Source organism: Molothrus aeneus, chromosome 8, assembly GCF_037042795.1.
Source record: "Molothrus aeneus isolate 106 chromosome 8, BPBGC_Maene_1.0, whole genome shotgun sequence".
NCBI classification, from domain to species: domain Eukaryota; kingdom Metazoa; phylum Chordata; class Aves; order Passeriformes; family Icteridae; genus Molothrus; species Molothrus aeneus.
In genome coordinates this window covers 35,612,264-35,625,378 of record NC_089653.1, presented here as the reverse complement: position 1 = coordinate 35,625,378, position 13,115 = coordinate 35,612,264, and the positions used below count along the sequence as shown (strand labels likewise).

Here is a 13,115-nt window from a genome sequence, read left to right as displayed (position 1 = left end):
CCTTGGGGCCAGGCAGTGCCTGCTGGGGCTTGGTGCTGGGTGGCTGCAGTGCAGGAGAAGGAGAGCAGCCAGGAGGGGCAGGGGGTTTGTGGCCAGGCCCACCACAGCCCTGTGCCCTCGCTCTGGCAGGGATCTCCAGACCCTGCCCAGCCTCCACAGCTGCCCTTCCAGGCTGATCCCTTTGTGCAGCCTGCTGCTAAACACCAGCTCAATGGAGCAAGCTTCTGCCAAGGGAAAATCAAGCATTTGGCTGCAAGTGGCACTGATTCCTCTTTAGGGTTTTGCGCTGTGAAACACGAGTATCCCCTCCTTTCTTGGCTGAAAAGAGAGACCTGTGTTTATTTCCTTCAGCACAGAAGGGAAGTTTGGTGCCTGGGGGCGTGTTGTGGCAGCAGCACAAACAAACGAGGACGTTTGGGCCACTTGGGTCTCAGTGCCAGTGCCCATCAGGGCCGGGTCAGGATGAGTGATGAGGCTTTTTTCAAAATAGCACAGCGAGTGTTCTTGCCTTGGGGTCAGGGAGCTTCAACATCAATTTACGTTCACAGATTAAATAAGGCCCTCCAATCTTCGTTGGAAGTAATTAGATTTCTTTCTGTTCCCAGTATCTGTCAAATATGTAGCTAAAAACAATCATTTTGCCTCTTTAACCAGCCTATCACAGAATGTGGTCATGGCCATAAGGCGAGATGGCTCCAAATACCAGACATAACTCAAAATGCATGTCACCCACAGGAAAACATTGCACGATTTATTCAGACAATGCTCGTTAGCTGTGGCTGTGCACAGGGGTCCAGGTGCTCATGTAAATCTATGGAGTGCTGCTGAGCTGGAGGAAATGCTGGATCCAGGTTTGGATCCACCCAAAAGGCAGAAAGATGGGTCACAGTGTCTTCAGGGATCTCTGCAAGTTGGTCTGAGTTTTCATCATTCTACTTTAATTATTGGAAAAGAAAAGCCCAGCAGAGATCTCTGAGCATGTGATTAAAGCCAGACAGAAATGTAGATGCCTGACAGCCTTTCTGTAGGCAGTGTGACAGCTCCAGAACACATCTCTGGGCTGTGCTCCTCCCTGCTCTCCTCATGGAGCCAGCACAGCCCCTGTGCCCTTCAGGGCCTCCCCAGGGGCTGCCCCATGGCCTGGGGTCAGCAAATCACACCGAGCCCCACCAGAGATGTGCTCAGGGCTGTGGCCAGAGGGGGATCCCAAATGTCTACGTTTGTGTTTGAACCCTGAGTGAAAACACCAGCTTTGGGGTGTCTGGCTGGTGATGGGGCTCAGCTGGTGTGCAGGGGAGAGGTGGAGAACCAGGACAAGTAAAAGCAAGGAAAAGCACTTCTCTTCCCTTTTTGTTCTTTAGGGCTCTCTGCTGTCACTTCTTCAGTTTCTCCTTGTTTATTTGGATTAGTGTCTCTCCTGAGGAAAAGAAATCTACACGTGTTTTGGAGCTTCAAGTCAAATAATCCCCCATATCCAAACTCAATTACAGAAACATCTGCTTAATGTCTGATGGGACCTTATTTTCTCAGCGTGACATTAAGGGGAAATGCTTACTCTGAGCCACCTTAAATTGCATTAAGTCAGGACTCAGACCCTGTAGATATCACTCTGCAGTCCCCTTCCATGATTTCTTGCAGGGAAATGAGGAAATGTTCCCTGATAGATGCCTCAGCCCCATTTGCAGGGTGCCAATGAGGAGAGCTTTCCCTGACATAGTTTCAGTGTGCTGGCTGTCCCATTTGTGTGAGACAGAATAAGGCTCATTCTGGAAAAAAAATAAATCAAAAACCATGGGCAAGCTTAGCTTTGCAATGTGTTTTGAGCCGCTCCAGCTGCACCTGCACATGTGGTTTCCTTTGCCTGCACACAGAGTGTGGGCACACCCGGAGGGGATTCAGATCCACAGGGGCCTGCTGAGCCCCAGGGAGGGCTGTGGACCTGCACAGAAGCACAGGAACACATCCTTAGGACTCCAGATTGAAGCCACTGAGATTGCCCAGAGCAGCTGGGGCTGCCCCTGCATCCCTGGCAGTGCCCGAGGCCAGGCTGGACACTGGGGCTGGAGCACCTGGGACAGTGGGAGGTGTCCCTGCCATGGCAGGGGGCTGGGACTGGATGATCTTTAAAGTCCCTTCCAACCCAGACCAGCCTGGGATTCTGTGATCCTCTGATACACAGCACACTGAAGTGCTGCTGGGAACAGCAGGTGTTATTTTGGGTCAGAAGACTTTTTTGGCTCTAGCATAAGCAACTGAGAAAGAGATTTTTTATGGAAGTGTTGACACGACCTGGAAACACCAACAGGCTTGCTGTGAATAAAAGTTTCATCAGCTGCTGTTACAACTTGGCTGCAGCAAACAGCAGTGCTGCATAAAAGAGATTTTAATGATTTATGGTGTTCTGACAAACGAGTCCATCAATCTTGTGGAAAAGCACAGCTTTTCAGCGGGGAAAAACTAAAGTTGTAAGGCTCCATGAGAAATATCTTAAGGAGTGAAACGTGGCAAGGTGTCTGGAAATGGAAACAAAATCAGCACTTAAAGATATGAGGGCAGATTTGTCGAGCTGATAACCTTGTACTTAGAGCATGGGTCCCACTTGTTTGGTTACCACTGCAACTTTAGAGGTACAGATGGGATATTGGGAATTAGGAATTGTTCCCTGGCAGGGTGGGCAGCCCTGGCACAGGTGCCCAGAGCAGCTGGGGCTGCCCCTGCATCCCTGGCAGTGCCCAAGGCCAGGCTGGACACTGGGGCTGGGAGCACCTGGGACAGTGGGAGGTGTCCCTGCCATGGCAGGGCTGGCACTGGGGGGGATTTGGGTCCCTTCCCTCCCAAACCATTCTGTGACTCTGTGCTTCTGTGAGCTGGATGGAAGGACTGAGGGGGGCTGTTGTCACAGCCAGCAGCCCTCTCATGTTGGTGTCCCCTGGGCTGGGTCACTGGCACATGGGGAGGTGGGAATGGCAGGGGATGTCCTGCTCCTGCAAACGGGTCTTTGTGTGCTGGAGACAATGGCTGAGAGCACCCTGCCAGAGACACTGCTGTCAGAGCTGCTCCAGGACAGAGTGCTGCTTCAATAAGCTTTGCAGCCAGGCAGTGAAGGGTTTGGGTTGATTCAGAGTAAGCTTTTATCCAGGGTCAGACAGTTTCCTGTGGTCCGTGATCCCGCCGTGCGTGGGGCGAGCGTCCCTGTCACGGGCAGGTTGTGTGCAGCTGCAGCCCTGGCCAGGACTTGGTGCCACAGTCCCTCTGGGTGTTACCTGGCCCCTTCACCGCTAAGGGCAGGTGGGAAAGGATCTGCTGAGCTCCCTCCCAGCCCCAGCCCTGAGGGGATGGAGAGGGGCTGCAGCTGCTGGCAGCCTGCAGTGTTTGCATCTCTCTTGGCGCTCATGGCGCCAAGCTCTGGGTCAGCATTGTGGAGGGGGAGCTCCTGTGAGGGACCAGCAGCATCCTTGAGGGGCTGCCTGCCCCTTCTGGGCCTGCTGGTGCCTGTGGGAGATGCTTCCAGCAGCTCCATCCAGCTGTTCCTGTGGCTCCACAGGATTCACCCAGAATCCCTGACACTGAATTGTATCACTGCACATACACCTGGGAGGCAGCTGCAGGCTTTGTTCTCTTGGCTATGCCTAAAAAAAAAAAAATTGATTAGCTGATTTTATCCTTGATATTTGTGAGGATTGTAGAACAAATTGTTATGAAGTTTTTGATTACCAGTGTTACACAGATGCCAATTACCAGGGAAGGGTTGTATTTTAATTGCCAACAGCACCATCATAGTACAATATGGATACAAAGATGCATTTGAATGCCAGGGGAAGTAGTTCTGTGTCCTGTGCAGCTGTGGCCATGCCCAGAACAGTGATCCCTGTTTGCAGCTTTCCTGATAACAGCTGAGAGTTTATTTTTTTTTTTTTTTTAATAAATGGCAAGATTCTGCCTGCAGTTCTTGGTACAAGAGCAAAGCAGAGGGGACCTGGGGAGGCTGGGTGACAGGGATCTCTCTCCAGCCACTTTCTAAAGGATGAAAACCCTGGGAAAAGTGAACGGTGTCTTGGTGTAAGAGCTGAGCCATTCAAGGAGAGCTTGGCTGAAGGAGATGAACTTGTTCAAAGTCAGTATTGAGGTTATCCTTTCAGCAGTGCACAGGTGTAATAAAGCCCTTCTCACCTGCTTTACTCTTTGCTCAACAAGCTCAGGAAACCAGTGAACACAATTGTCCAGCCTATCCTCGCCCTTGCAGTCTGTCTCCAAAGTAAAATTTAGTGCTCAAAATGAAATCAGTTGTCAAAAAAGCTTGAGCTGTTTCTACATCATGCTAAGTGCCTTCTCACTGCTTCTGGTCCTTCAGGATGAAAGACTTAGTTCTTCCAGAGGCTGCAAATCTCCCGTGTCCCCAGCCCCCAAGGCTGCTGCCGTGCTGCCCCCACAGCACAGGCTTCTCTCCCCACGCAGTCCCAGAGCCTGCTGATGCTTCTGGGTGCCATGGGCAATTTCGTGTTAATGCTCCTCATTTCAATTTCCAGCCTTTCCGCTAAATGGCAGTTCTGTAGATCCTGGGGAAAACAGGGAGGGATAAACACCCAGCAGAAGCTGGAGGAGAAATCAATATATGTGGGCAAGGTGCAACCGCTGCAAAGAAGCATTTTTATAAACTAGAGCAATGGCCATGGTTCAGAACTGGGTGGGATTAAGGTGTTTGGTGTAGGTGTGTAGTGTTGGCTGACTCTAAGCCTTGCCTCTGCTCTGAAAACAAAAAGAGTGAAATCCAGGTTGTATGCTGAAATGTCCCCGTGGCTCAGCTGCAGTCAACAGTGTCTGTGTGTGGGAGGATTACAGGGCATCACTCTCGTCTTACAGAGGCAGAAGCCAAAGGAGCAGAAATTCAAGAAGGAAACCCAGTGCTCCCAGTTCAGACCCAAAGACAGATCCCTGAGTCAGCTGTGGGTTTGTCACCAGCCGTGACGGTGACGTCCCTCAGGGGCCACAAGTGCCTTCACTTTGGGTGACCTCTGCGTCTGCAGGAGGAAACAAGGTCTTGGTGCAGCCGAGGTAGAGCCATCCCCACTGTTTACCCGCTGCATGCATCCTGCCCAGAATGGCTTTGTTTGAGTCCAGGAGCACTCTGCTGTCCCTGGATAGCAAGGCTAAGTCAGGACATGCTGTCAGATGATTAGGTGACCTCTCATATGAGTGGGGATTTCAGCCTGATGAATTCCTTCAGAATCAGCAGGGCAAAAAGTTATTGGATTTCTAAAGGAGAAAAGGCAGAGCTTGCTGGAGGCAGCGTGCCAGGCTGGGAAGGGTAGGGATTCAGCTGAGCTGCCAGCTGGGGTGACACACAGGTGTTGTCACTGTGACGGTTCAGGTGTTGTCACTGTGACAGTACAGGTATTGTCACTGTGACAGCACAGGTATGGTCACTGTGACAGTTCAGGTGTTGTCACTGTGATAGTTCAGGTGTTGTCTCTGTGACAGTTCAGGTGTTGTCACTGGGATAGCACAGGTATTGTCACTGTGACAGTTCAGGTATTGTCACTGTGGCAGCACAGGTATTGTCACTGTGACAGTTCAGGTGTTGTCTCTGTGACAGTTCAGGTATTGTCACTGTGGCAGCACAGGTATTGTCACTGTGACAGTTCAGGTGTTGTCTCTGTGACAGTTCAGGTATTGTCACTGTGACAGTTCAGGTGTTGTCACTGTGACAGTTCAGGTGTTGTCACTATCTGGCCCGGGAGGTGTCACCTGCCCCTGTCCTGGCTGGAGTCGTGGGTGGGGGCTCCAGCCATCCCTGCAGGATGGGCAGCTGCACACGTGCCTGGCTGTCTGGGGCTCTCTGAAAGCTTTTATGTGCCGTGTCTTGAGCAATCCACTCCCAGCTGCTGCCTGCCTTCTGCCTCGCAGGGCTGGCTCCGTTCCACTCGTTCTCCTAATGGCTGTATTTAACCACCAAACACTCCCTTTGTGTGGCTGCAATGTGCAGAACGAGGACAGTCGTTTCTGCTTCTTGCCTTGCTCTGCATTGTAGACTTGCCTGAAAATGGATTAATTTAAAAAATGCACTCTTGACTTGTGACCAAATAGATGTTTATTCCTTCCCCGGGAACTGACGCATGAACAGAGAAGCACAAAAAGAAAAAAGATAGATTTTGTGTCACTGCCATTTTGGGGGACACAAACATATCGATGCATTTCTGTAAGCAGGGGCACAGAGTGGCTGAGCCCAGCCAGGCAGCGCCAGCACTGGTCCTGGTGTTGGTTTGACCCAAGTTAGACCCTGACCAAGAGCAGTGTGATGTGATCAGTACCTGCTGGTGGCTGTGCTGTGGACACAGCACCCCTGCCCAGCTCTCTATGGGGCTCACTGTGCTCTGCCCAGCTCTCCATGGGCCATAGGGCTCATTCTGCCCTGCCCAGCTCTCCATGGGGCTCATTGTGCCCTGCCCAGCTCTCCATGGGCTGTAGGGCTCACTGTGCCCTGCCCAGCTGCCCATGGGGCTCATTGTGCCCTGCCCAGCTGCCCATGGGGCTCACTGTGCCCTGCCCAGCTGCCCATGGGGCTCATTGTGCCCTGCCCAGCTGACCATGGGGCTCACTGTGCCCTGCCCAGCTGTCCATGGGGCTCATTCTGCCCTGCCCAGCTGACCATGGGGCTCACTGTGCCCTGCCCAGCTGTCCATGGGGCTCATTCTGCCCTGCCCAGCTGCCCATGCACCCCATGGGGCTCATTGTGCCCTGCCCATCTGTCCATGGGCTGTAGGGCTCACTGTGCCCTGCCCAGCTGCCCATGGGGCTCATTGTGCCCTGCCCAGCTGCCCATGGGTCCTGGGGCTCATTGTGCCCTCAGGCAGCCCCACAGGCACAGGGCAGCCCCCGCTCATGCCATGGACTCAGCTGCAGGGCAGCCTCTCCACTGCCATCCACTTTTCCCGCAGAAATCAGAGAACAAACATTCCCAGAGTGCCCGGAACTGGTGCTGCTCTGAGTGGAGGTGATGCTGTTCCATTGCAGAAAACTGTTTATCATAATTACAGAGTACATGAAGTTTTCATCATTTTCTCATTTATTATGCCGGGCTCCCATTTTCACTGTGGAGAAACAAGAGACAAATGACACCAGAATAGCATGTAATACTCATTAAGGTACAGCAAGTCACAACTTAAAAAATAAAGGACCTAGAAATTAATGATCTTCCAGCAATAATGTGGAATAAGCTGACATCAGGAGAGAATGTTGCTCAGTGCCTTGATGGCTGTTACCCAGAGGATTGGATTGTTTTCAGAGCAGTTCTACAGCAATGACCATGTTTTAAAGGAAAATTGTTAGGGCTTTGCTGCTCAAAGAATTTATAAAATATATTTTTGCCTGGTTTATTGAATGTATAACCAACCATTCAGCCTGCTCTAGGCAGGGGCTGGATCCTGCTGGTGGTGTGCATTGTGGCAGGTCATTTATTATTATTATTAAGTTTGCATGAAGAAGGTTTTCCCTTATGTTTTGTACCTGGAACAGTCCCTGGCAGCTGGAGTTGAAGGGCTCTGCTCGCCCATGGGCACCGGAGGGGTCCAGATGCAGGGAAACAGCTCAGGTTACTCTGCCCACGAAGTGTCCTTATCGTGAGCTCTGAGGTGTGCAGAGAGTTATGGCAACAGCTGATTTTCAGCTCTCACCGCAGTTGTAACGACGGCGGGAAATAATCGCGGTAATTCCTGTGCATCACTAATTAGGGGGTATATCAGGCTAACGATAACCACCCATTATTTTGTCACCTCCTCGCGGCAGCGTGTCCTTGATGATATTATACCGAGCACCATTAGCACTTGCACATGGTTATTAGTGGCAGCGTGTAGAGGCGCCGAGTGTTCGCGGCTCCCACCCTGTCCCAGTTCCCTGCCACCCACAGAAATTCCCTTTCCTTGTTCCACTCGCTGTGAGCGGGACCCACTCCCTGCCTGCAGCCACCCCGGCCGAGCTGCCCGGGGAGCGTATCCAGCTCATCCTAATTACCGCCAGGGCTGATAATTAACAGAGGGCAGGCATAATTATAGCAGATGTAGACATGCCATTAGTAATTTTAAAAGAGTTACCGTGATAGCTAATTAGCTCTTGGGAAAGCAGTCACCTTGGTAATGAAGGTGTCATTAGCGGAGCTGAGGGGGGAGGCAGGGCCAGCCCTGGGGGCTCTGTGTCAGCCCGGGGGCTCTGAGGACAGGCCCGGGAGTTCTGTGCCAGCCCAGGGGCTCTGGGGACAGGCCTGGGGGCTCCGTGCCAGCCCAGGGGCCCTGAGGACAGGCCTGGGGGCTCTGTGTCAGCCCGGGGGCTCTGAGGACAGGCCTGGGGGCTCTGTGCCAGCCCAGGGTCTCTGGGGACAGGCCTGGGGGCTCTGTGTCAGCCTGGGGGCTCCGAGGACAGGCCTGGGGGCTCTGTGCCAGCCCGGGGGCTCTGAGGACAGGCCTGGGGGCTCCGTGCCAGCCTGGGGGCTCCGAGGACAGGCCTGGGGGCTCTGTGCCAGCCCAGGGGCTCTGGGGACAGGCCTGGGGGCTCTGTGCCAGCCCAGGGGCTCCGGGGACAGGCCTGGGGGCTCTGTGCCAGCCCAGGGGCTCTGGGGACAGGCCTGGGGGCTCTGTGCCAGCCCAGGGGCTCTGGGGACAGGCCTGGGGGCTCTGTGCCAGCCCAGGGGCTCCGGGGACAGGCCTGGGGGCTCTGTGCCAGCCCGGGGGCTCTGAGGACAGGCCTGGGGGCTCCGTGCCAGCCTGGGGGCTCCATGCCCGTGGCAGAGCGGGGCTCCGCAGACAGGCCCGGGGTGCCCCTCTGGGCCAGGTCTTTGTTGTTGTAACCAGTTTGCATTTTGGTCACTTTCTGCTGCCTGAAGGGATTATTTTCCCCTTTGGGAGCCCAGTGATGTGCAGGCAGGTGAGAGCTGCCCTGCGGAGCAGCGCTGTGAGCAGCGGGGTGGTGAGGCTGGCACGGAACCCTGTGGCTGCCTGACACCGCTTTCCATCCAGGCAGAGCGAGCCCAAAGGTGTCTCACAGCTCCCACAGAGTTGTTGGAAGCACTGTCCCTTTGGAAAGCTCTCTGGAGCTGGCCATCATGCCCTGGAGGCAGCTGCAGTGTCCGATGGGCAGCGCTGGAGCAGAGCCGGGGATGCTGCTGTCCGTAGGTCGAAGTGTCAGCCTAGGGATCAGGGATGTTTGAGGGGTGAGATGCTGAGCAGGGTGCTCTCAGCTCCCAAAGCAGCAGATGAGGATGTGGAACACGGTCCTGACTGTTTTCTCCTCCTGGCCCAGGTGTGCATCGTGCAGAAGAGGGACACAGAGAAGATGTACGCCATGAAGTACATGAACAAGCAGCAGTGCATCGAGAGGGATGAGGTGCGCAACGTGTTCCGAGAGCTGGAGATCCTGCAGGAGATCGAGCACGTGTTCCTGGTCAATCTCTGGTGAGCAGCTTCCTCCCCAGCCTCCAGGGCTTGCAGAGCCACACACCCCATAATCCCAGGGGCTCTCATAACTTTTTCAGCAGCAGATCACTACAAATACCGGCATTTCAAGTTGCTCAATACTGACTTCACTCTGTGTGTACTGGCAGAAATATCCTCATTACTGAGCAACATCTAATTTTAAAAAACACTCTTAAAATCAGGTTGAAATCTAACAAATAGCTTGAGTTGGCAATGCCTGGGAAATGTATCCTATCTAGGCAGTGCCAAAGGCTGCAGTGTGTCTCATCTGCCCTACAACCACATTGACCCTTCAGCCCACCAGCATCCCTTGGCATGCTTTGCATCACACTCACTGGCCAAATAAAACACATTCCTTTGGAGATCAGACACATCATTATCAAATTTTGCAGGAAAAACTGATTTACAGTTTTAGAAAGTAGAGCATTATATCCCAGTGTCGTTGGTTAGTTTGGGGTGAGCCCTAGGCAGAGGCCTTGGGCTCCAGTGATCTGTTCTTTCTCAGCCTTCCTGCCCAGTGAAGGGTCCCCTCCCCTCCAGCAGTGCTGGATGTGAGCCAGGCTGGTAGGGAGGGGGAGACTTTTAAAAATTGAGGAAGTTTTATACCCAAAGTGATGGAAGTGGGTGATGTGTCACATTTGTTTTGTTGACCCATTGCTCCAGAATAGCCAATTGAGTTAATATTGATATTTTTCGATTTCTTAGCAATTGCAAATGTTTTTCCGACAAGCAATGAAATTCTGGAGAGAACTTGCTCTCGTGGCAAACCCTTTCGTCTCATAGTTTTAGAATAAACCTACATTTAAGATGGGAGCAGAAGTGAATGATTCATAAGTATTATACAATCCCACATACTCTTTCCTTGGAAGTGCAGTCACCAAATATAACAATGAGCGTTGTTTTGGTGTATCCCCACTGCTGTCAGTCTCCCGTGGGACCCACAGCAGATTTAGAGAGGCGGTTTACTCCACAGTAAATATAAACCTCTTTTCCTGGTTTATCTGGTTAAATTAGCAGTTGACTTTTCCAATTCATCTTCCAGATAGGCTGAGATATTTTAAGTAGGTTTTATGAGATTGTTTGCAGTTGAAAATGTGAAGTTTCCCTGAAGTGTCTGGCTGGCAGAGCCTGAGCTCTGTGCTGGTGGGCTGACATGGCACAGCTGCTCAGGGACAGTGACAGGGTGAGCAGGGGAACATTACCTGGGATACTCATCTCTTTCAGGGAAACATTGCTTAGTGTAGGAATTGATTTGAAAAAAAAAAGTGAGCATCTTGAGCTGGATGTGCTTGATTGTGAAGGTGCAAGCAGCAAAGCTGCATCTTCAATTTTGGGCCCAACACTGCAAGGACCTTGAGGGGCTGGAGCAGGTCCAGGGCAGGGAACGGAGCTGGGAAGGGTCTGGAGCCCCAGGAGAGGCTGAGGGAGCTGGGCAGGGGCTCAGCCTGGAGCAAAGGAGGCTCAGGGGCCCTTGTGGCTCTGCACAGCTCCTGCCAGGAGGGCACAGCCGGGGGGGTCGGGCTCTGCTCCAGGGCACAGGGACAGGAGCAGAGGGAACGGCCTCAGGCTGGGCCAGGGCAGCTCAGGGTGGGTATTAGGGAAAATTTTCTATCCAAAAAGGCTGCCCAGCTCTGGCACAGCTGCCTGGGGCAGTGGTGGAGTCCCTATCCCTTGAGGGTTTTAAAAGCCATGTGGTTGTGGCAGCTGGGGACATGGTCATTGCTGACCTTGGCAGTGCTGGGAATGGTTGGACTCGAAGGTGTGAGGGAGCTTTTACAGCACAAACGATTCTGGGATTCTGTGCCCATGGTGGGGCCACGTGCCGTTCGCCTTGGAGCTGTGTGATGAGGAGAGGGGAAAAGCCTGGCTGGGTTTGTGAGCCCCGGGAGGCTCAGCCACTCCCCTGTCCTGCAGGTATTCCTTCCAGGACGAGGAGGACATGTTCATGGTGGTGGACCTGCTCCTGGGAGGTGACCTGCGCTACCACCTGCAGCAGAACGTGCAGTTCACTGAGGAGACAGTCAAACTCTACATCTGTGAGATGGCTCTGGCCCTCGACTACCTGCGGAGCCAGCACATCATCCACAGGTAACTCCACAGCCCTGCTGCACCTGCCCTGCTGGCCTGGGGTGGCTCATGGTGCTGCTCCTGCCCCCACCACCCAGAGGGAGTCTGATGCTTCACTGGGGGCTGAACATTTCAGGGCAGGTGTTTAGGCCATCCAGGGCTTCACACAAATATCCCCAGTATTGTTATTCCTTTTTCCTTGGGAATTACCTTTCCTTCCTGAGCAAATCTAATCCTTCCAGTTTTTCACCAAGTTGCCCAGGAAAAGCATATTTCTAGTCTGTCATAAAGGGGCTTGCCTCGTGTTAGAATATTTTTGTTTAATTTGTTCCTAATTTTTGATAGATAAACAATTGCAGGATTTTTGTCATTGAGTCTCATCCCTGGTCTGACTGAGATTCCATCTGCTGTAATCTTCCTTCTTTTCCCAGAGATGTAAAACCAGACAACATCCTCCTCGATGAACAAGGTAGGATCACTCTGCTTCTCTTTGCTTGCTCCCTCATTCATTCCAGGGACAGATTCCTTACAGTCCTGGGTACTGGATATCTTTTCCCACACTGGGGAAAGTGTGGGAAAAGCTGCTCTGCTTTTACTGGATCATGTTTGCCTGAACATCCCTGTGCTTTTTAATGCAGGGAGGGTCACCCAACTGGCCTGTCCAGTGTGCTGTGCTCAGCCCAACTTCAGCCCTGGGAATTTGGAGTCACTGTAATTCAATGGCTTCAGTGTCTTGGAGCACCCATGCCTAGTGGAAGCTCCATGGCAGGAGCTTGGAATGAGATGACCTTTAAGTCCCTTCCAACCCAAGCATTCTGTGGTTCTATGATGGTGTTTCCCTGATGTCCTTTTCACTCCTGTAGCTTCTGGCCCGAGCAATTTGTCCAGTGCTGAAGCTGCTCCAAGTGTGATTCACAGAATCACAGAATCACAGAATTTCTAGGTTGGAAGAGACCTTTAAGATCATCGAGTCCAACCCATGTTCTAACACCTCAACTAGATCATGGCACCAAGTGCCACATCCAGTCTTTTTTTAAACACATCAAGGGATGGTAACTCCACCACCTCCCTGGGTAGATGATTCAAAATCAAAACCCAAAGCTCCTTACCCTTTAATCACCTGGCCAGCCCAAATCCTGGGAAACCTTTGGGATCTCCCATGGCCATGCTGTGGGATCTGCCCCTGACCTGCCCATGTCTGTGCTACCCTGTCTGAGGGCAGACGCTTATGAAACAAATGTGTTCTGACTCTGCATTGCCACTGCACTGCCATTAATTCCTTCTTAAAATGTGTCTTTATTTAAGGTCATGCCCATTTAACAGATTTTAATATTGCAACCATCATTAGGGACGGGGAAAGAGCGACAGCATTGGCTGGGACAAAGCCATACATGGGTAAGAGACAATTGCTGCCCCTGTGCCTGTGTCATGTTCTGCGTGCTCAGCACACGCTGCCCCAGCCAGGGCCCTCCAGTTAATTTGGGACATTGGTGCTCGTGCCCAAGTGGCTCAGCAGAGCCTGCTTGTTTGAGAAGGGGAACTCCCAGTGAGAAGGCATTGGGGCTGGCATGTCACTCCATCCCATCC

The 13,115-nt window shown here is 52.5% G+C and overlaps 1 protein-coding gene across 2 annotated transcripts in view; it reads left to right on the top strand.

Annotated features, from left to right (window-relative positions):
• The window catches only part of STK32C (serine/threonine kinase 32C), a 77,920-nt gene that overhangs the window by 56,563 nt on the left and 8,242 nt on the right, over nt 1–13,115 (top strand). Inside the window, exons 3-6 of one of the 2 annotated variants that reach the window (XR_010784002.1) lie at nt 9,289–9,440; nt 11,376–11,549; nt 11,960–11,997; nt 12,877–12,923. Coding sequence is in view for 1 of the 2 variants with exons in the window: in XM_066554510.1 (XP_066410607.1) it covers nt 9,289–9,440; nt 11,376–11,549; nt 11,960–11,997; nt 12,834–12,923 (454 nt within the window). In the remaining variant the exon portion in view is untranslated. Of the gene's footprint in view, nt 1–9,288; nt 9,441–11,375; nt 11,550–11,959; nt 11,998–12,833; nt 12,924–13,115 lie in introns of both variants that reach the window. The other variant, XM_066554510.1, reaches the window with a different exon arrangement.